The 22947-nt window shown below is 42.4% G+C and overlaps 1 protein-coding gene across 8 annotated transcripts in view; it reads left to right on the forward strand.

The window, feature by feature from the left end:
- The first annotated feature begins 1971 nt into the window (after positions 1–1971).
- Positions 1972–22947, forward strand: part of ESRP1 (epithelial splicing regulatory protein 1) — a 103581-nt gene continuing 82605 nt past the window's right edge. For 4 of the 8 annotated variants that reach the window (XM_073631982.1, XM_073631979.1, XM_073631980.1 and 1 more), the window contains exons 1-2: positions 1974–2321; positions 2400–2528. In XM_073631982.1, the coding sequence (XP_073488083.1) occupies positions 2187–2321; positions 2400–2528 (264 nt within the window). In that variant the 5' untranslated portion in view covers positions 1974–2186. Of the gene's footprint in view, positions 2322–2399; positions 2529–22947 lie in introns of all 8 variants that reach the window. The other 4 variants (XM_073631984.1, XM_073631985.1, XM_073631978.1 and 1 more) reach the window with 3 other exon arrangements.

The raw sequence follows: 22947 nt of genomic DNA on the forward strand, positions 1-22947 counted from the left end.
ATTGCAGCAGCATGTGTCACCAAATTGTAGCAGCATGTGTCACCACCAAATTGCAGCAGCATGTGTCACCAAATTGCAGCAGCATGTGTCACCAAATTGTAGCAGCATGTGTCACCACCAAATTACAGCAGCATGTGTCACCAAATTGTAGCAGCCTGTGTCACCACCAATTGCAGCAGCATGTGTCACCACCAAATTGCAGCGGCATGTGTCACCACCAAATTGCAGCGGCATGTGTCACCAAAATTGTAGCAGCATGTGTCACCAAATTTCAGCAGCATGTGTCACCAAATTGCAGCAGCATGTGTCACCATCAAACCCCCCTCCCCCGGTTACTTAAAAATGAAGCGCCACGTCTGCAATCTCGTGATTGCACAGACGTGGCGCTTCCCATAAGTGCACTGTGTCCAGCATCGCACTGTGTCTGGCGTCCGAACACAGTGCACTTAAGGGCCATCTTTAAAATTTAAAAACATTTTTTTTGACATTTTTTTTTTGTGACTGCCTGGGGGGGGGGGGGGGGCGGCGCCCAGGCGCCCCCTATGGATGGGCCGCCACTGTCTGTTTCTCTCTCCTGGGCGCAATTGGAGAGAGAAACCGGAAGTGACATCATACTCAGATGTCAATCAAACCGCCTGGCCATAGTAATAGATACTAGCGCTGGGTGGAAGCTACTTGGCGCTTCAGAAAGCGCCGCAAGGCAGTCTAAACGCCCGCAAATGAAGCGCCACATCTGCAATCTCGTGATTGCACAGACGTGGCGCTTCCCATAAGTGCACTGTGTTCGGCATCGCACTGTGTCCGGCGTCTGAACACAGTGCACTTAAGGGCCAACTTTAAAAAATTTTTTTTTTTTTTTTTACTTTTTTTTTTTGTGACTGCCTGGAGGGGGGGGGGGAGGGGCAGCACCCAGGCGCCCCCTATGGATGGGCCGCCACTGCCACTGACTTTTTCTCCTTCCAGTGACACCACTGACACAGTGACATTTTCTTCTTCCAGTGACACCACTAACTATAGGTGTGCAGAGCCTATAGCATTAGGGTGTGCACCTTAAAGCTCAAACACATGCATGTGTATATATTTTATGGCAAATGTTTTATGAGCCCCGTTACAGGGCTTTGCTGAAATATCAGGGGTTTAAACAGAGGGAATCTGAACCAGGCAGGGTGATTAGGGTGTGCCCAGGCAACCTGGCACACCCTGTGCCCACGCCTATGCCATTTACTCTGTCACCTAAAGCTGGACATGGATGACTGAAAAAATTAATGAAAATTCAAACAAAAATTGAAACGTTATTTTGATCTCGCATTCGATGAGACAATAATTGTATTGGAAATTTCCCAGCGAATGTCAACATTTTCCAATCGTTTTCAACGTTAGACATTGTTTTTTTTCTGATCGATTTCTCCCACTACTACCCCTACTGCACATGCGCATTTTACTTACATTTTTTTTCCAAACAATTGACCTACAAATTATTGGAAAATAGTTTGTTCCAAAAAAAAACAAACATTTCCAACATGTTTGCTTGTTCATTTTTGATCTTGAAACGGAAATTGACTATCGCAGTAAGCACACTAGCTGTGTGAAAATTGAACAATCGGTCTAACAACTTGATTTTTCATGTTTTGATGGTTTTTATCCATTTATGGCCAACTTTACATTTTACTAACATGACAAACTACTTCTAGCACTACTGCTAGGGGTTCATTGGAGATTGGAAGCAGAATATCATTCCCCTCATCCTCCTGAAGGGGAGCCAGAGAGACCGCACCCGAGCTCAGCCGAACACCTAGACGGAAAAAGCCGAAGCGACCTGGCCAGGTATCTCTTACCTGTAAGACCACGTGGGAAGAGGGCGGATCCCACCCATCCCAATGACAAGTCAGCAACCAGTGGTAAGGCGCCTAGTAGGGGCGCAGCCTGTCTGTTATTGGCTCACACACAGGAGTGCAAAACAAAAAAAGAGGCAAAACCGGCCTCTCCCTCCCCTCCCCCACCTTGATCCTCCTGCAGAGAGTGCAGGTCCCCGGGGTGTTCTATAGGTGGAGGTGATTCCAGGTGTAGGGTGGTGGCGTGTATTTGGGGGGCTTTTCTTTCACTTTTTGGGGAAGGTGAAAGGTTTTTTTTTTTTTCTTTTTGTATATTTTTTGTCATTTGTGTATTTGGAACACTTTGGACTCGTCATGACTGCGGCTTCCCCGGATTACCTGGTGATCCTCTTCACTGGAACCGCCGGGGCCAACTGTGCCAAGCTGGGCTCCGATGAGAAGGAGGTCATCCAACTACTATGGAAGGTGATAGACCTGGCCAACATGAAGGTAAGTCACCATCCGGGGACAGGGGGGCCTCTTCACACCTGGGCCAGCACAGCATCACACCCTTTGTTTGTCTCCTAGGTGGGGGAGCTGCACGATGTGAAGGTCAGACCCGATCACCTGGAGCTGACAGAGGAATGTAAAGAGGCCAGCAAGATCGAGCCTGAGAGCCTGTATGGGGCTTCCCAGCTGGAGCAAGCCCTGCAACAGGTGAGACCACCCCCCCCCCCCCCCCCCAAAAAAAAAAAAATGAAAACACTGCTCATCTGGATTCCAAGTATATACTGCGCACCTGGGCCCCCAAATACATATACTGCACATCTGGGGCCCCCCAAACACACTGCTCATCTGGATTCCAAGTACACACTGCGCACCTGGGCCCCCAAATACATATACTGCACATCTGGGACCCCCAAACACACTGCTCATCTGGGCCCCCAAATACACATACTGCATATCTGCCCCCCACAACACAACGCTCACCTGGATTCCAAGTACACACTGTGCACCTGGGCCCCCCGAACATACACTGCAGACTTGCGCCCCCCCCCCCCCAAATACACACTACTCATCTGGATGCCAAGTACGTTGCTCAGTTGGACCCCCCCCCAATATACTGCACACCTGCCCCCTACATACACACTGCTCAGCTGGACCCCCAAATACGTACTGCATACCTGGACCCCCCCCCATGCACAATGCTCAGCTGGATTCCAAATACATCTGTGCTGGACCCCCCCCCCCCCATTTCTAATACAATCTATTCACCTGAAAGTCCACGATTACACACTGCTCATCTGGACCCTCTCCAGTACACACTACTCAGCTCGACCCCTAAATAAATATTTACTGTTAATCTGGACCCCCCCCCCTTTCTAATACAATTATTTCACATTGACCCCCCCACAAATACACACTGCTCGTCTGGACCATTCTTCAAGCATACATTGCTCAGCTGAACCCCTCCCCAATACACTCTGCTCACATGGATCCCCCCTAACATACAGCAGTATGGCTAATGCCAGGATTTCCCTGGTTATAGCTGTCATAGATTAGGTCAGGAAATCCTTCTACTGCTAGCCAAGTGTGATACAAAGTTACCCAGGAGTGTGTGTTTATAAATCTAGCCTTAGCACTATGTGTGGGATGCCATAGGGATCAATAGGTTGGTTTTATCACCCAACATTTACCCATTAGTCTAATGGAAACTTGTGTGTAATATTGGATGAAAAACTTGATAAATAGACTCCTAAATTGTCATTTTTTTGTGCTGCACTTTCATATCTATCAAGCAGCTGTGCAGCCAATCGGCTTTTAGCTTTAATTCTTAAAGCTTAACCTTATAAGCTGAAGCTAGAAGATGATTGGTTACTATGCACACAGATTCCGTGTTCTCCAGTTTTATTAAATTTGCCCCAATAGGTTTAGTATTATATGTAGGATACTAAGAGGTCTAGTGATCAATATTTTCACACATGATCTACCTTTTTTTTTTTTTTGTTCTGTTTAGGATATGAAGGGGGTCTATTTATCACTCCCCCCCCCCCCCCCCCCCAACTACCCTTCTTTTTTTCTGATCAGATATTGCGTGAAAAGCGTGTGTGTGTGTGTGTGTGTGTATGTCATTTAAAAATTATTTTTTGTTTTTTATAACACTGTTTTACATACAGTATTGCATTCTGAATACTAAGGGGGATCACTGTTTTTCACATAAGCTTTTCCCAGATTTCCAATTGACACATGTGGAAAATGAATGAATCTTGGGTGAAAAAATACTAATGGCTCCCTAAATCATTTTTGCTATGCTTTTCTTTGCTGTATAACAAGTGTATGGATGTATATATGACGCATACACCCGTTTTTTTTTTGTTAGTGTCATTCCACCCACTGAAAGTCATTAACTAAACAGGTGGCTTGGGTTTGCTCAACTACAGCTGTGGCGTTCTCCGCCCATAATCCGTCTGCTGGTAGCTTGTAATCACACAAGGGCACAGATCCGGGTGGTGCAGTTCCTGGAGAAGGATCCGATTTTTTTTTTTTTTTTTTTTTTTTTTTTTTTTTTTTTTTTTTTCTCTATGTAGGAAGTAGTCTCTGCCTGCTGTGTATAGGTTGGAAATTGTCCTCCCTGTTGTCTGCCTGTGGCACTGTAATGAAGTCTTACTATGGATACATTATTATGTTTTTGTGTATCAATCTTGTTGTTATGAGTTATTGTTACAAAGAAACAAAAGCTTCATCCATATGTTTTCCAGGCTTTACAAAATATCAAGGTGTTTTAGGCCTGATGGGTTACTAGTAGAATAAATGAGAGCAATGTATAGATTCCCTTTTGCTGTGTTTATCTTTGGTATGTCAATGCTAATTAGGACACCAGGTGTTGTCACATTAACCCTCCATTCCCATGAAGCAGTTGCCCACAAAAGCTGCAGTACATGAATGTATCCAATGGTTTTAAAACATGCTTGGGTTTTTGTTTTGATATTTTCTTCATTCTGGAGCAATAACAAAAATATGTGCTTAAACTAATCTTCTTGCTACAATATTATTTATTTCCTGCTGCTGAGTATAAATTTTGTGTGGGTGTGAATAGTAGATATGCCCATTTAGCCCCTGTTCACATAATGGTGTCCGTTTATGAAGCAGTGAAATCTATTCACTGCTTCATTCTCCGGCATTCACAGTGAAGAATCTTCTCCTCTGTGTGCCAGTTTATGAAGCGGTGTAGATCGCTTCACCTTTGGAGGAGTGAAGTGATCTACAAATGCTTCAAATAGTGGAGAACGTCCCCTGATACTGGAATCTCGTGAGACTTTACGAGATTACAGCACCAGATGTCAGTTTATCAAGCAGTGATAAATTATCACTGCTCAACGGCGTGGATTAATGTTAATAAAATAATGTGTCCCCCTACATTATACACATATGTATACACACACTATATATACATGTGTATATACACACACATGATAGAGATATATATATATATATATATATATATATATATATATATAATATATATATATATATATATATATATATATATATATATATATATATATATATATATATATATATATATTTATTATATGTATAAATATGACAGGGGGACATGCTTACAGTGTTGGGGGGGTCTGAACGAGGCATAAGGAAGTTAAAAATCTTCCTCTTCCCCCTCAGATCCCCCCAGATTTCCTCTTCACTCCCCGATTCACCACCTCTGAGATGGTGAACCTGGGAGTGTGAATTCTGACACAGATCACCAGTGAAGCGGTGAGATCACCGCTTCATAAACTGCCGTTACTGTGTCATTCATGAGGGTTCTCCGTGTGTAGAGATAATCGGCGGGAGAACAAGTTCAAACACTTCTCCCCCCGATTATCACTGTTTCATAAACTGTTTATGGACTGTGATCAGCGGTGATCCTCGGGATCACCACTGATCACTGCTTCATAAACGGACACCTAAATGTGGCTTTGAAATCATGCAACTTCATCTGAAATGGGACAATTTCAAAGCCAGTGTCAGTGCGACTTTGAAGACATCTTTGTGGCTTCATGCACAGAAGTCTATGCAAGTCGCACACAAAATCTCCAAAAGTAGCGCAGGAACTACTTTTCAAATTCAAAGTCGGCGTTGCACCAATTTGAACAGAGCGGTTGTTGGCAATAAGGCTGCGACACAGACAGCTTGGCTCTGCTCTCTAGTCACAGAATTTGACAGCAGCAGGAGCCAATGGCTCCCACTGTTATCCATATGACCTGTGAGGAGGGAGAGAGGGAAGAGGACTGCTGCGCTTGTGCACATCGCTAGATCAGGCTGCACACTGAAGGTTTTTTTTTTTAACCTTTGATGTAGAGAATGCATTAAGTGGGGGGAACAAAAAAATAAAAAAACTTCTGCCTTTAGAACCACTTTAAACATTAAATAAGTGTGCTTGTTCCCAACTCATCAATAGTGTTTTTTCGAAAAATACGAAAATTTGTACTTTTTCTAAAAAAAAAAAAAAAAAAAAAAAAAAAAAAAAAAAACTTAGTGCATTATTAGGCCTAAAGAGGTCAATGGCAGCACATTAGGTGTCTTGCTCAATGGTTAACTGTGTATCTGCGCCAAAAAAATTTTAATAAAAAAAAAAAGCGTTGACATTGCACGTCAAATATCTTGTCACTGCTCCAAAATGCATGTTGATGCATGACAATCCAGCTAACAATACAAAAAATGCTCCTCTCAGCATAGATCTAAATGGACCCTTTTTTAAGGAAAAAAACTACAGCCCGTGGTCCTAATCTTACCCGCTGCTAGGGTCACTGGTGTGTCTTCAATGTGCACTAATTGGGGTCAGCAGAGGCTTTATGGTCTCCATTTCTTATGTAAGGGGGGGGGGGGGCGTGGATGCAGACCTTGATGTATATGGGGACCCTGATGGGGATTTTTTATTTCCTTTTTTTTTTTTCCAGCCCACAATATTTGTAAAATATAAATAGTGGCCATTGTACTGAAAAGTTTGGAGTTATGTTTTATATATGTGTATACAACATCGCTCTCTTGCTCGTACAATTGTTAGGTAATCTGTGTCAGCTATTGTTTAATGTCAAGGATGATGAAAAAGCATGCTGACATTTGTAACTTCACAACACCTGAAGGCTGATGATTATACATTACCTTAGTTACTAATAGTAGCCTCTTTTAGCCCAGTGCTGTAGTGTTGGTACATAAATCCAGCAGTCATTTAGTTTAATTCTTTCATTAGAACACATCACAGGTCTAAATAGACATTTTAATGATGCTGGTCCAGTTTTCTGCCGAATCAGGATTTGCATATAGCTTTACCTGCGGATTGCTTTTGGTTTCTTTTGTGTGATTGTTTGGACTTATGGTTTTACTAAGGGTTTCCTCTGCTCATATATTTCTCATTTTATGTCTCCTTGACTTGCCCAGGTTTGTGGTAGGTTTACTTTAGTGACTTGGTGATGTGGGCAGCTGCCATATTCTGTTCTGACAGGTTGTCTTTAAAGTGAACTTGCTACAATTTGGAGTTATCTGCTGGTTATCCTCCAGGGCTGTTATCTTGATCATTTCCTACCCAATAAGCCACTGAGCCCAACTACAAGCATGCAGCTACTGATAACTTAAAATCTGGCCTGCCTTCCTACAAACTTGTTCCAGCTCAGCAATTCTCTAGTTTAATAAGGCCACTTGTTTGTGAAGGTGTGTGTTCTGGAGATGTCTTTCGTCCTCTTCATCCTTGCTTTACTATATAGTGAGTTCCTGCTTCTGAACAAGATGAGATTGAAGGTTCCTGGTTAGTGTCACCCTAAAGCTGGATCTATGGATCCTTTTTTTTTTTTTTTTTTTTTTTTTTGTTTAGCCAGAGGATAAAAACATCAATGCAATTAAGGTGCAAAGAGGAATCCTCCCACTGAGACATTTTATGACAACCGGACTGTCTGCTCTCAGAATACACTTAACAGTGGCTTTAGTCCCTGATGAACAAGATTTTCCAACAAGCCCATTTTACAGACTATTGTTAGTAGCCACACACAGATTTTAATTTTGGCCTGTCCACTGAACCGGTTGAACTGCAACTTGTCTATGGCCAGTTTAACCACTTCAGCTCCGGAAGACTTAAACCTCCCCCCCCCCCCCCCCATTCATGACCAGGCCATATTTTGCGATACAGCACTGCGTGACTTTTAACTGACAATTGAGCGGTCATGCATTGCTGTACCCAAATAAAATGATCCCCCCAAAGCTTTCTGTTGGTGGTATTTTTTGATCACCTCCTGTGTGTGGGGTGTTTTTTTTTTTTTTTTGTTTTTTGTTTTTTTTTTCTTTCTGCTATAAAACATATCCAAAAAAAAATCAATTTCTTCATCAATTTTTGTTTAAAAAAAAAAAAAAAAAAAAAAAAACCCCAGTGGGCGTAATATTGATTGGTTTGTGCAAGTTTTATAGCGTCTACAAACTATGGGATATATTTATGGAATTTTTGTTCATACTGGCAGCGGTCAGTGACTTCTAGCGGGACTGCGACGAATCGGAAACTTAACTGACGCTTTGGGGACCAGTGACACTAATGCAGTGATCAGTACAAAAAAAATGCACTTTCACTGTACTTGTGACACTGGCTAGGAAGGGGGTTAACATCGGGTGATCAAAGGGTTAACAGTGTGCCTAGCCAGTGTTTGTGTACTGTGTGGGAGGTGCTTTTACTAGGGGAAGGCATTTATCCATCTTCCTGCTTTGCAGGAACGCAGGATCCATGCCCTCCTTACTGACAGAATAGCAATCTGCCTTGTTTACATAGGCAGACTGCTGTTCTGCTTCTGTAACAAACAAGCAGTGGGCGCCGGTGGACATTGAGTCTGCTGTACCCACTGATCGGCTCCTGCTGGGCATAATCACAGCAGGAGCGAGCCGCCGGCACCCATATGCATAGCTCCCAACTGTCCATAATTTCGAGGGACTGTCCATATTTTGGAACAAAGTCCCTCTGTCCTCCTCATTTGTCTCTTATTTTGGTCTGATCTATATAGTTGGATATAAAATGCACTATTTATCTGTCAAAGTGTTTCGTAGTGCTAAACTTTTCATCCAATTTCTAAATTGCTGCATCTGTAAATTTCAGAAGCCAGTATAAAGGAGTAGGAGTAGTACACTTGTGGATATAACTAATATTTGTGTATTTCTCCATTTAAGGGGGCATAGCAGGGTGGCGTTCCCCATGCCTACATAATTGTGCTAATCCCTCGTTCCCATCTTTAAAAGGTTGGGAGGTATGCATATGTTCTAACTTCAACAATCAAGCAGACTGGAGGGGGGGGCTTTCTGAAGCCATTGGCTCAATACAACAGCTAGGTAAATGGAAGAGATCAGCCTGAGCAACCCTCCCTCCTTTCCACTTCATCACCGTAGTTTAACCTACAGTATATTATTTTCTTTAAATAGCATGACAGTATGTTGAAGTTTTTAGTTGATCTTAAATTTTGCATGTAGCAGGATAGCAGTGCAGATAGAGACTAAAGAGTGGTAGAGATCTCTTGCACTTTTTATGTTGCTATTGTTTGAACTGAAACCTGCACCAGAGCCTGTACCTTCAAGACAAGTCAGCAGTGGAAGTGCTGTATATTCCCACAGGTTCATTTGAAGAATGACCTCATGAATAGTAGCTATTAGGTATGTAGTGTGTGTCTGCCTACACCCTTCTATGTAATTAGAGTGATGAGTTTGTAGGACAACCAAGCCCATCTCTAATATATTTTAAAGTGATATGAAAGTCATGGACACGGATTTTACCCCGCTGCTGTCTCAGCCCTATATATATTCCATGCATTAAGATAAACCTGACTTTTAGAGCCACTTTATATACAAATCGTCTATGTAGGCTCTTGCAGCTGAGATAAATCAAAGCAACAGCAATTCATTGTCAACATTTGGATTGAGGTCAGTCGGACAATCCAACACTGTGGGCTTCAGCGGACTTTTTCTGTCGAAAATCAGACGGACTTTAGATTTGGAACATGTTTCAAATCTTTACGGCGGACTTGTCTGGTCGAAAAATCATTTCGTCTGTATGCTAGTCCGACGGACAAAAAAGGACGCAAGGGCAGCTACTGGCTATGAACTTCCTAATTCTAGTCCCTTCGTACATCATCGCTTTCATACCAACAGACTTTAGTCCGTTCATGTGTGGGCAAGTCCGGTCAGCCGAAAGTCCGTCGTAATGACCGTCGGACGTTTGATGCTGAAAAGTCCGCCCATGTGTACATGGCATTAGCCACCATGCCTAAGGTAATATGGTGCAAAACTTCCCATACATGCAGGTTAGCTTGGATGCAGGTGGGTGAAATCTCGTTAGGTTGCTACATAGACTTGTTTTATTTACTTTTGTTTTGGATAGAATAGAGAAGAGTTGATATCCCTGTAGGGTATTTGTCTATGCCCCTGCTGGGAAGATTCACACAATTTTATCTGTCCTGATTACAACTATCACTTGGATAGAAAGTAATGGGAAATACCAAAATTTACATTTGTAACTGGAACACAATGTCGACCCTTTGTGTCTCCAGGACAAGAGATGAATTGAGTAGAATGTCCTCTAAATATGAAATTCTATATAGATGACATTCTACTCCCTTTGTATAAAGCTTTTTATTCACCACCTGGATATATACAAAATATAGTTAATGCTAAAATTTGTATTTATGTTAAGTTAATTTAACCTGTTGTATTTCTGTACATTTTGGGGGAAACAAGTCCAAGGGAAATCTCTCCAATGGGACACACATAGGCAGCTCATAGATGCTACTCCTTTCCTTTTTATTTTATGTATTTATTTTTAATTATCCTTTTTTCCAACCAGCGAGTTACAAATACAATACAAACAGACTTGATTTTCCCATCCACACGTTTGAAGTGGATCGGGGAATCCTCCCAGCTGATGGCAGGTGTGTACGGACTCCCATTTAACATGAGTTTGAATGTGATTGCTTAATTCTAAACACAGCTACATCCCCAGTTATAAGTGGGTGTGCAACCACATTTTATTTTTACCCCCCCCTCTAAAAGATTTCAGTGGCTTTCAATTGAGTTGTACAGTTTTTATATGTACACTTCTTCCTTTTTTTTTTTTTTTTTTTTTTTTTTTTTTTTCTCAATCACAGAAACATGACATTTTTAACAGAGGTGTGTAGACTTTTTTTTTTTTATATCCACTGTATATCAAAAGAAGATTCAGGATGGCATGCCTCATCTTCCTGCTGTGCGATCACTTTTGCTGGCAAAGCTGGAATGGTAAAACCTAGTACACATGGGCCGAATGCTGGGCGACATCTGCCGGTTCAATAGAAACTGGCCAACATTCGGCCCATGTGTATGACAACTGATCAGACAGAAGCTAGAAATGAACAGGTCTGATCAATAATAGTAATACTCTTGTCATGCATCAGCCAACACATGTATAATAGCATACTACCCATGGTATAAGAAACGGGCCAAATAAGAGAAGTTCATTGTTGGGCATACACTTTAATGGAGCCTTTCTCAACACTTTTACTCCCAAGGAATGTTTGGTAAATTTTTTTCAGGTTCCAGGGGAAAGCCCTGGATGAGAATATGGTGGTGTCCTCTAATATTTGTGGGCAGTGTAGAAGTGATCCATTGCTTTGGATGTTAGTAAATGAGATAACCTGTTATTGATCACTGCTCAATGAACCCTTAGCAACTTCGGGAGGAAGCCTGGTTGAGAAACACCGCTTTAATGTATTCACATATTGTGTGATAAGACATATTGTGTGATAAGGATTGATTTCACAAAAAAGTCAGTAGGAAGAGGGTTATTCGGATGTTATCTGGCTGTGTGAACATTCTGTTCTGGATGCTCCCTGTTAAATATTCTTAAATCTAGATAAATAGAAATAGCAGTTGTTTTCTGATCTATTTTTAAAGGTGCAGGATCTTGGCATACCTACTAAATCGTTGACCTGGAACCAACATGCAGGACAATTCACACCTGATCAGTTGCATACTAGTTCCAGGTCGGTGACTCGCTGGGTTGTAAACAAGAATTGTTATCACAGCCTCCAAATTCAAACATGTTAACAATGGCAGCTCTTATTTTTCTTTCTTTAACAAGTTTGAAGGTTAGTTGGTTGTATATTTGTAGTGGCTCTCCACCTCATTACACAATTAAAATCAACTTTTTAAAGTGTTACTAAAACCACAACAGTAAAATCGGTCTGTATATGCAGTAAAGCATGCTTGTTAATCTCACTGTGGATTCTAAGGGGTTAATCCTCTGCATTGCGTAAAAAGTCTGTTTGATCCTGTATGCACAGATCCTCCTCCTTCCACTGTACTCAATATATTTCCTTAAAACCGAGCCAGGGGACAATCTGGGTTTAGTAATCCTTTTTAAGCATTTAACATTACTCACTAATAATAACAATAATAATAATATTATTAAATAATAAATGGATAACTGCAATAATATTAAATGGATAACTATTGTCAGACCTTTTTTTTTTTTTTTTTTTTTTTTTTTTTTTTTTTTTTTAATATGGCAATCTACCCATAAGTGATTTTTTTCCAAATATAATTGATGTATAGTGGGCTATAGGTCAACTCTTGGCTTCTTGGCTACTCCAGAAGCACAATGTCTCTGCTCTGCGTTTTCAGCTGTTTCTGAAGACCTGCACCCTATGAATATGGTGTTTTAGAAACTCTTGTAATGGTCACAGCAAGTGTGCACCCAGGAACTTTACTGCATGGCTGCCATGAAGGCTAGGTTCACACTTGTGCGTCTGCATCATCCATCATATTTGATGTGTTCTTATTGAAGTCAATGGAACCAAAAAAGCACCTATACTTTCTCCAAGGCGCAGGAAATAGAAATGAACAGGTCTGATCAATAATAGTAATACTCTTGTCATGCATCAGCCAACACATGTAAAATCACACTGGTGTGAATATAGGGACTTGATTTACTAAAGAAAAAAATTTAAATGTGCCCTTACTTGTGAATGTGGTCAAAGAATGCCCAACTCTGTGCAAGGGGGAAAAAACTATTTTTGCTTGCACATGTTTACATTCACATCAGTCCCTGCCCTTGAGGAGCTTACAATCTAAGGTCCCCAACTCATACGTACTAGAACTAATCTAGACAGGAGCCAATTCACCTACCAGCATAGCATGTCTTTGGAGTGTGGGAGCAAACTGTACTACTTGGGAGGAAACTGGCACAGGGAGATCATGCAGACTCCGGACAGATATTGCTGTGGCTAGGATTTGAACCAACGACCTTAGTGCTGCTAGGCTCGAGTGCAAACCACTTAGCCACTGTGCTGCCCATGGCATTGCCTTTAGTAAATCGACACCAGAAAGTTCCCCAAAAAAAAAAAATTAAAGAACTTTGTTAGTTTAAATCTGCAGCATCAACCAAAAGCTGTTAAGTCCTTTTTGGGTGGACTGATTATTTTAAGAGGAACTTCATCAAGTTTAAAAAAAAAAAAAATTGACAGCTACAAATACTGTGGCTGCTGACCTTTAAAACAAATTGGATGATACTTAATAAATCTAAGCCAGCTTGCCAGGGAGGCTGGTTCTGCAATATCATGGAACGTGTGACATGACCCAGGAGGCTGGGGGAGTGACATGTGATGTATCATGGCGATACCTCACATGTGGTGTTTGACCACCGTTTTCATATGCGGGCGCTACTCGCATATGCTTCTGCGCGCGAGCTCGTCGGGACAGGGTGTTTAAATAGGAATACAACATTTTTTTATTTTATATCATTTTTATTTATTTTTACACTGTTTAAAAAAAAAAAAAAAAAAAGTGTCACTTTTATTCCTATTACAAGGAATGTAAACATCCCTTGTAACAGAAAAAAACATGACAGGACCTCTTAAATATGAGATCTGGGGTCAAAAAGACCACAGATCTCATATTTACACTAAAATGCAATTAAAGTAATTTAAAAAAAAAAAGACATTGAAAAAAGTATGCCTTTTTAAGACGTATGGGCGGAAGTGACATTTTGACGTCGCTTCCGCCATGCAGTGTCATGGAGACGAGTGGGCGCCATCTTCCCCTCACTCGTCTCCAGGCACAGCTAGAGGACAGACGCGATCGCCTCCGCCGCTACCGATGGCTTCGGTAAGCGGCGGAGCGCCCCTGGATCGTGGCGGGAGGGGGGGCCCTCTCCCGCCACCGATTAAAAGTGATCTCGCAGTGAATTCGCTGCAGAGACCACTTTTATCTTGTAGCCGACCGCCGCACGAAAACGGGGATACCGGGGTTATGGCGGCTAGCTGCTGCCATAACGACGCTATCCACCGGCAAAGTTAGGACGAACATCGGCGTGTGGCAGTCGGCAAGTGGTTAAAAAGTAATATGTTTTTGTGTTTTTTGTAGCTGAACTCCAGGCACACAGATAAGACGCATACTGGAGTTTTGTCTGTCAAAGGATTTGTCTGTCCAGTTCTGAGATTTGGGTTTTTTTTGAACATGGATGTTTTCACATATAAAATATGCCTAGAATACACATACATACATACATACATACATACATACATACATACATACATACATACATACATACATACATACATACATACATACATACATACATACATACATACATACATGGACCAGACGAATTGTGATCCATGTATTGGGCACTGTGGTTGTACAGAAGTCAATATACCAATCAACTTTTGTATACACGTCCTGACTGTTTTCCCTGTAAGATCAGCACCACAGGAAATAGCCTGCAATGCTGATCAGTGTATTCTGATGGCGGGGAAATCTCCCCACTGTCAGAATACAGAAGCTCAGCGGGAGAATTCCCCCATTCACCTCAAATGCGTGAATGGGGGGGTCAGCAGGGTGAACGAAAAAACAAACTAGTCTGTGGGCTGCTTAAAATTCCTATTTTCCTGTGCTTGAGGTGCCACTGGTGGGGTACAGTTGGTCATAGTTGGTGAGGTTGAAAAAAGACACAAGTCCAACCTATGTGTGTGATTGATGTCCGTATTACATTATATATCCCTGTATGTTGCGGTCGTTAAGGTGTTTATCTAGAAGTTTTTTTGAAACTATCGATGCTCCCCGCTGATGCCACCAGTGGAAGGGAATTCCACATCCTTGCTGCTCTTAGAGTAAAGAACCCTCCACGTAGTTTAAATTTAGAAGAAAAGAGGTTTAATTTTTAAACTACGTAGAGGGTTCTTTACTGTAAGAGCGGCAAGGATGTGGAATTCCCTTCCACAAGCGGTGGCATCAGCGGGATAGAGATATAGGGATAAAACTTTTTCGTGGAAGGGAGTTTAACAAGACTCATGGTCACTCATTAAATTTATAAGAAAAGAGGTTTAACCTTAATGAGTGGCCACGTGTCTTGTTAAACTCCCTTCCATGAAAAGGTTTTATCCCTATTGTGGGGTCACCAGTATGGTATTTAGCAAAGACGCTTGAGAGGGGGTATGATTTCAGTTTACAGAGAGAATAAGTTCAGTGCTCGCAACCTTTCCTCATAACTAACATCCTCGGGACCCTTTATTAGCTTTGTTGCCCTTCTTTGTACTCGCTCCATTTCCAGTACATCCTTCCTGAGGATTGGTGCCCAGAACTGGACAGCATACTCTAGGTGCAGCCGGACCAGAGTCTTGTAGAGCGGGAGAATTATTGTTTTATCTCCTGGAGTTGATCCCCTTTTTAACCACTTCAGCCCTGGAAGGATTTACCCCCTTCCTGACCAGAGCACTTTTTGTGTTTCGGCATTGCGTCACTTAAACACTAGGGCGATCAAGGGGTTAAGTGTATCCTAGGTAGTGATTCTAATTGTGGGGGGGGGGGGGGGCTGGGCTACTACTCACATGACGGCGATCATTTCTCCTGATTACAGGGAGTAGTGATCTGTCATGTCACTAGGCAGAACGGGGAAATGCCTTGTTTACAAAGGCATCTCCCTTTTTTTTTTTTTCTGCTCCGTGACATCGCAGGCACCCGGCGGACATAGACTCCGGGACCCGCGGTCATGGAGCACACGGCGTGCGCCCACAATGCTGCATCTTAAAGGGGACATACCCGTACGCCCTTTTGCCAACCTGTGCCATTCTGTGTATCGGTGTGCGGCGGTCAGGAAGGGGTTAATGCATGCCAATAGTCTGTTTGCTTTGTTAGCAGCTTGGCATGCCATTGCTGAGCCTTTCCATCCTAGATTCCCCCAGAGGTCCCCCCCCCAGTGTATAGATTGCATTCATATTTTTGCCACCAAATGCATTATTTTACGTTTATCTACATTAAACCTAATTTGCCATGTAGTTGCCCACCCCATTAATTTGTTCAGATATTTTTGCAAGGTTTTCACATCCTGTGGAGAAGTTATTGCCCTGCTTGGCTTAGTATTGTCTGCAAATACAGAAATTGAACTGTTTATCCCATCCTCCAGGTCGTTTATGAACAAATTAACTATGATTGGCCCCAGCACAGAACCCTGGGGGACCCCACTACCCACCCCTGACCATTCCGAGTACTCCCCATTTATCACCACCCTCTGAACTTGCCTTTGTAGCCAGTTTTCAATCCATGTACTCACCCTATGGTCCATGCCAACGGACCTGATTTTGTACAATAAGCGTGTCAAATGCTTTTGCAAAATCCAGATACACCACGTCTACGGGCCTTCCTTTATCTAGATGGCAACTCACCTCCTCATAGAAGGTTAATAGATTGGTTTGGCAAGAACGATTCTTCATGAGTCCACGCTGATTACTGCTAATGATACCTTTCTTATTACTAAAATCTTGTATATAGTCCATCATTCCTTCCAAGAGTTTACATACTATTGATGTTAGACTAACTGGTCTGTAATTCCCAGAGATGTATTTTGGGCCCTTTTTAAATATTGGTGCTACATTGGCTTTTCTCCAATCAGCTGGTACCATTCCAGTCAGTAGACTGTCAGTAAAAATTAGGCATAATGCTCTGGCAATTACTTGACTGAGTTCCCTAGTACCTTCCAGATGCAAGTCATCTGGTCCCGGTTATTATTAATGTTAAGTTTCTCAAGCCTAATTTTAATTCTGTCATTTGTTAACCATGGAGGCACTTCCTGTGATGCGTCATAAGGATAAACACTGCAGTTTTGGTTACTGAAGACTGAGGAGAAGAGTAAATTCAATACCTTTTTCCATATCCCCATCCTTTGTAACCATATGTCCTCCTTCATTCTTTATGGGGCCAATATGGTCTGTCCTCCCGTTTTTACTGTTTACATACTACATACTTGAAGGGGTTGTAAACCCTTGTGTTTTTCACCTTAATGCATCCTATGCATTAAGGTGAAAAAACACTTGGCAGTGACCACCCCCAGCCCCCCCTGTTTTACTTACCCGAGCCCCATATTTCTGTCGGTGGAGACGGCTCTCCCTCTCTCCACAGGGTCCCAGCTCTTGGATAGATTGATGGCAGTGCAGCCATTGGCTCCTGCTGATGTCAATCAAATCCAATGATGTGGATGCCTGGGGGGGTGGGGCCTAGTGTGGCATTTGTGTCTATGGACGTAAATGCTGAACTCGGACTAACCCCCTGAGAGAGGGCTTCTCTCCTCCTAGGAGGTTATCTGATGCTGGGAGGAGCCGCCGAGGGACCCCAGAAGAGTATGTTCGGGGCCGCTCTGTGCAAAACGAACTGCACAGTGGTGGTAAGTATGATATGTTAATTTAAAAAAATAAAAAACAAGCCTTTACAATCACTTTAACCACTTAAATACCAGGCACTTATACACCTTCCTGCCCAAGCCAATTTTCACCTTTCAGTGCTGTTGCAATTTGAATGACAATTGCGCAGTCATGCTACACTGTACCAAAAAAAACAATTTTTTTTATCATTTTGCTCCCACAAATAGAGCTTTCTTTTGGTGGTATTTGATCACCTCCTGCAATTTTTTTATTTTTTACGCAAAAAATAAAAAAAGACCGAAAATTTTAGGAAAAAAAAAAGTTTTTTTTTTTTTTTTTGTAAATAAGTACGTTTTTTCTTCAATGACGTGCACTGATGGCCACTGATGGGGTGGCACTGGGCGCTTGTAGGTGGCACTGACATCGATGGGTGGCATTACTGGGCATCAATGAATTTTGTTTTCCTAATGCTGCCAGTCAGTGCCCATTTGTGGGCACTGATTAGTATTGATTGGGCATATGTTGGCACATGTGGAAGACCATGTGGGATGTACCTGGCCATCCACATATGTGCTTCCCTGGTGGTCTGAAGTGGGCATCTGAGGGGGGGGGCTGTGCTGATAAACCCCCCCCCCCCCCCCCCCCCATCAGAGCTGCCGATCGGCTCTCCTCTACTCGCGTCTGTCAGACACGAGTGAGGAAAATCCGATCAACGGCTCTTCCTATTTACATCGTGATCAGCTGTGATTGGACACGGCTAATCACGTGGTAAAGAGCCTCCACCGTAGGCTCTGTACTGAGATCGGTGTAGCGGTGTGTCAGACACACTGTACCACCGATTGCTGCGATGCGTGCCCCCACGGGCGCACGGCCTCTGTTATCTTGCAGGGTGTCATATGACGCCCAGTCAGGATAACTGAACCACCGCCCGCCTGTCATTCTGCTATAGGCTGGGCAGGAAGTGGTTAAAGAATTTCTTGGGATTTTTTTTTTTTTTTTTTGCTTTCCTCCACTATGTGTCTTTCCTGTTTTTTATCTTAGCAGCCCTAATTGCACCCTTACATTTCTTGTTGCATTCTTTATAAAGTCTGAATGCTGATGATGATCCCTCAACCTTGTATTTTTTTTTTTTTTTTTTTTTTTTTTTTTTTTAAGGTCTTCTACTTTGCTTTTATATGCATTTTTACATTGGAGTTAAGCCATCCAGGACTTTGTTCACTGTTTTAAATTTATTACCCAATGGGATGCACTGGCTAATGCCCTTATTTAATATGCTCTTAAAGCAAACCCATCTCTCTCCTCATGTTCTTTGTTCCTAAGATTTTTTTTTTTTTCCCCCAGTTCATGCCTCCTAGCAAAGTTCGTAGTTTAGGGAAGTTGGTCCTTTTTGAAATTCAGTGTCTTTGTTATTCCCCTATGTTTCCTATTTGTGTGGTTTATTCAGAAGGGAAGGAAAAGGCTGTGTATGCCCTTGTACTCATGTAAATGCCGATGCTTCTTTGCATTGTTTACCCCCACATGTGCGTGTGCTGTATTTCCAAGATGCAGACGTTTTGAGAAACTCGTAGCATGGCCTTACATGGCTCTACCAAACAGTAAAGTCTTGCCTGACTAGGCACAGGACCCGATCTTTCTCTTTCACCTTCATTTACAAATCTTCTCCCTGCCCTCACCCTGTGACTGGAAGTGAAAGGAGAAGCAGCACACAGAGTTCAGCTTTCTGTCACGCTTTACTTCTTTCAGCCTAATACTTGCACTACAGCACAATGGTATTTGGTACCTTGTGGTGCTGCTTCTCCCTCCCCCAGTTTGAGCTCTGTTCTGCAGTTTGTACAGTAGACTGCAAGAGGCTTGATACCGGGTCAAGTTGGGTAAATAAGACGATGGTGTTTGCTTTCTGACCAGTTTTCAAGGTGCAGGATCTTGGCAAACCACTACTAGGTCAAATCCTGAGGGATTTCTTCCAACAGAAGCTTTTTCCAGTGATGGCTGTCTTAAGAGGGCATTTACCTTATTTTTTTGAGTGATTTCCTCTCACGACAGGAAGTAAAGGTAGCTCTCCCCAGTGGGAAATTAGTGGCAAAACTGATGGGTTGTAAAGTGGTATTTAACTGTATCTGAGCAACACAAAGCAAACAATCCCGTTCAGATGTCTTTATGCTTTATTTTGTTGACAAATCACCTTGAAAAAGGCATTTCTAGCTGCGGCAATCTTGAGTAAGGGTAGATGATTTATGTAGCATTTGGTTCCTGAAAATCCACCTGCCCTCGTGATGGCGAACCTTGGCACCCCAGATGTGTTGTAACTACATTTTCCATGATGCTCATGCACTCCGCAGTGTAGTTGAGCATCATGGGAAATGTAGTTAAACATCTGGGGTGCCAAGGTTTGCCATCCTGCTACCTCTGATCCATCATGTTTAGGTCCAGACAAAAACGGAAAGGATGTAGTCCCAGGTGTTTTTTTTTTTTTTTTTTTTTTTTTTTTTACCTTAGATGGACCTATGAGGTAGGTGTGTAAACTGACAGAAGTCTGTTTACATCCGCCTGTCTATGGAACTGCTTGGGGCTTCCAATCAGATTCGCCTGAAAACCAGGCATGATTAGAAAGCCTTTGTGAAAGGCTCCTTAGGATTTTTGAATAAGTAAAGTTCCAGTATAATTTGTTTTTATTTTGGAAAACCCCAAAAAACCAAAACCTTTTTCTTTTTTGCATCCTTTCTTCACATCTCAGTGATGCTGATCTCTTGCTGTCTGCATGCACTCCAGAAATGGCTACATGGCTTTTTTAGGATGGACTTTCTAGAGGTGAAACATTGCAAAATGCCCATGCAGTTGGTGTTGAAACATCCACTTGTAATTCCCCATGAAAAGCCTGTGTGACTGGATGACTACACAGGGGCAGGATTAGGACAGATTTTCAGCAGCCTCTAAATGGAAGTGCCTGAACAAAGTTACCTTTTGTGGCAGGATCAAACGTTCATTTTTAAGAGCTGGTATTTAAAAGCTAATTTTAAAATTACATTTTAAAGTAGAATGCTAGCATAAACCTAACTAGTCTTAAAAATCCCCCCTCCCTCCTAATACCTACACTAACTAACCTGTATAAAAGTGATATATATATACTTGGCTGTTTCCAGCCTGATCCGGTCCCATGATCTTGCTCTTCTGAGTCAGGCAGCAGCTGCAGGGGAGAGGAAGGAGCGCTGATAATGAAGGTCCATAGGAGCCTCTGAGTGACATCATTGCTCCGGACCTTACCAGCCTTTGTTGAGCACCCTCTCCTCTTCCCTGCAGCTTCTGCTGGCTGAAACGGGAGCATGATCATATGACTGGACCAGAGCGGGCTGAAAATCGGAAAGTATATTGATCTTTTTTTTTTAAAAAAGGTTAGTCAGCGAAGATGTTGGGGGGGAGGGAGCATTTTTAAGGCTAGTTTGTTTATCCCGGAATTCTACTTTTAAGTATTATATAAAGTTTTATTGATTGTGTTTACATACACTTTGTATGTAGGTAGAATGTTAGAATTTTTTTAATGGCCCCAAGTGCTGTACAAAGAGCAACAATGAAAATAAATTAATTCTAGATTGGGATAGTAATAAAAATAGTTTGCTTGGTTGCAATTAAGTTAGCGTCTTGCTTTCTGCATAGTCACAATTGCTGCTCTTGTAAAATTGTCTGACTGTTTAGCCTGTCTCCTTCCTTGTGTAATATTTATTGATATCTTGCTGGCAAGCAAATACCTTTTTGGTTGGATAGTATTGTAGCAACTGTTAAGGAATGTGTTGACAGTATATTAAATGGTAATAAGTAATGACAAATAACATTGATATATTATGCAAGTGATATTCTTCTGGGAGTTCTTGATTGGCTTATGTGTTAATCCAAGTGTTTAAAGTTCCTCTTGAGGGTTTCCCCAGACCTCTTAGAAATTTTAACCAGACTCTTATGCTAGACAAGCTTGTTGCTACTGTGCATGTGTGAGCTTGCTTCCTCATGCATGTCTTGTCTTGTAGCAGCACTGGGTCGTCTCAGTGGTGACATTTTGAGCTCAGGCTGTGGACAGCCAGGAGAACCCCGGAGGACACAGCAGCCTCTTGTGTCTGATGTAAAAATAGCTTTAGGGTGGCAACATGAAATCACTTTTCCCCAGATTAGATGACCACCATTGCTCAAACAAAAATAACAGGGTGAAAAGCAACAGTCGATCATGTTTGATTTCAGCCAATGTTTGTTTTATTTATTTTGTTTTAATAGGGGGGAAAAACCAAGTTTTACCATATTGGAGCTGAAGGTGTCTGGATGAGTTTTCCCCTCACACCTCTATTGCATTTACATGGAATAGCTGGACATGCCCTTTTAAGTAGTCTTTGGATGTAAGTTATCTGATGCTTGGACTGCACCCTTGAATTTGCATTACCATTCAAAAAGAGAAAAACTCCTTGTTAAATATTTTAACGAGCAAGGATTTCTACTGAACCATTGGTTGTCTATATAAAAGAACACAGCAGTAGATGACTGCTTGGATGCTCAATTGGGTTGAAATTCAAAATAAGCTCTACAAGGGGAGAGTAGTCTCATTCATCAAGCTTGAATTCTGCAAACATTGGGGTTTTTTCATAATGCCCTAGGCTAGGGTGAAAGGGGGGTATGGAATAAGTTTTTAGATAGAAACGTGCGGGCAGGGGGTACAGGTGCGGTATTAAAAGTGCACAGCAATATGGGGGGGAGGGGGGGAGTGGCTTTGTGCGGACATCAGGTAAAAATAGAAGTTCTTAAGACGCATGCAAAGTCTCTTCTGCCAAACAAACTACCTGACGGCAATTTCTGTTAAGCAGGGTTTTTTCTTTTTTTGCTTTATCTAACAGGGTGAATACTTCTGTGCAAAATGTAAAAGCATTGTTTCCCTGGAAGCCCAGGTTCTGAATCTGGGGAAGCAACTGTCAGCACTGAGAAGTCCCTCCATACTAAAGGAGAGCCAGGAATGTACACGGCAGGGGCCAGCACAGAGGCGGGTGGAGACAGAGGTGCAGGCACTAGCAAAGAGTAGATGGGTGACAGTCAGGAAGGGTGGAGGGGGAAGTGCCAGGGAGGCTGATCCAGGGCTGGAGCATCCCAATAAGTACGCTCCATTGAGTGACATTGGTGAAACCAGTCGGGGACCAGCACTACTGGAGATGAGGGACTCTCCTAGCTGCCAGGGGAAGAACTCCTCCAGTGAGAGTGGAGGGGAAGGGAAAGAAAAGACAGATTATGGTGGTAGGGGACTCAATTCTTAGGACAGAGAGGCCAGACCTGAAGCGACGAACAGTATGTTGTCTACCGGGCGCTCGGGTTCGGCACATCACGGATCTGGTAGACAGATTACTGTGAGGGGCTGGGGAAGACCCAGCTGTCATGGTACACGTTGGCACCAATGACGAAGTCAGAGGCAGATGGAGTGTCCT

Source organism: Aquarana catesbeiana, linkage group LG05, assembly GCF_042186555.1.
Source record: "Aquarana catesbeiana isolate 2022-GZ linkage group LG05, ASM4218655v1, whole genome shotgun sequence".
Taxonomy (NCBI): domain Eukaryota; kingdom Metazoa; phylum Chordata; class Amphibia; order Anura; family Ranidae; genus Aquarana; species Aquarana catesbeiana.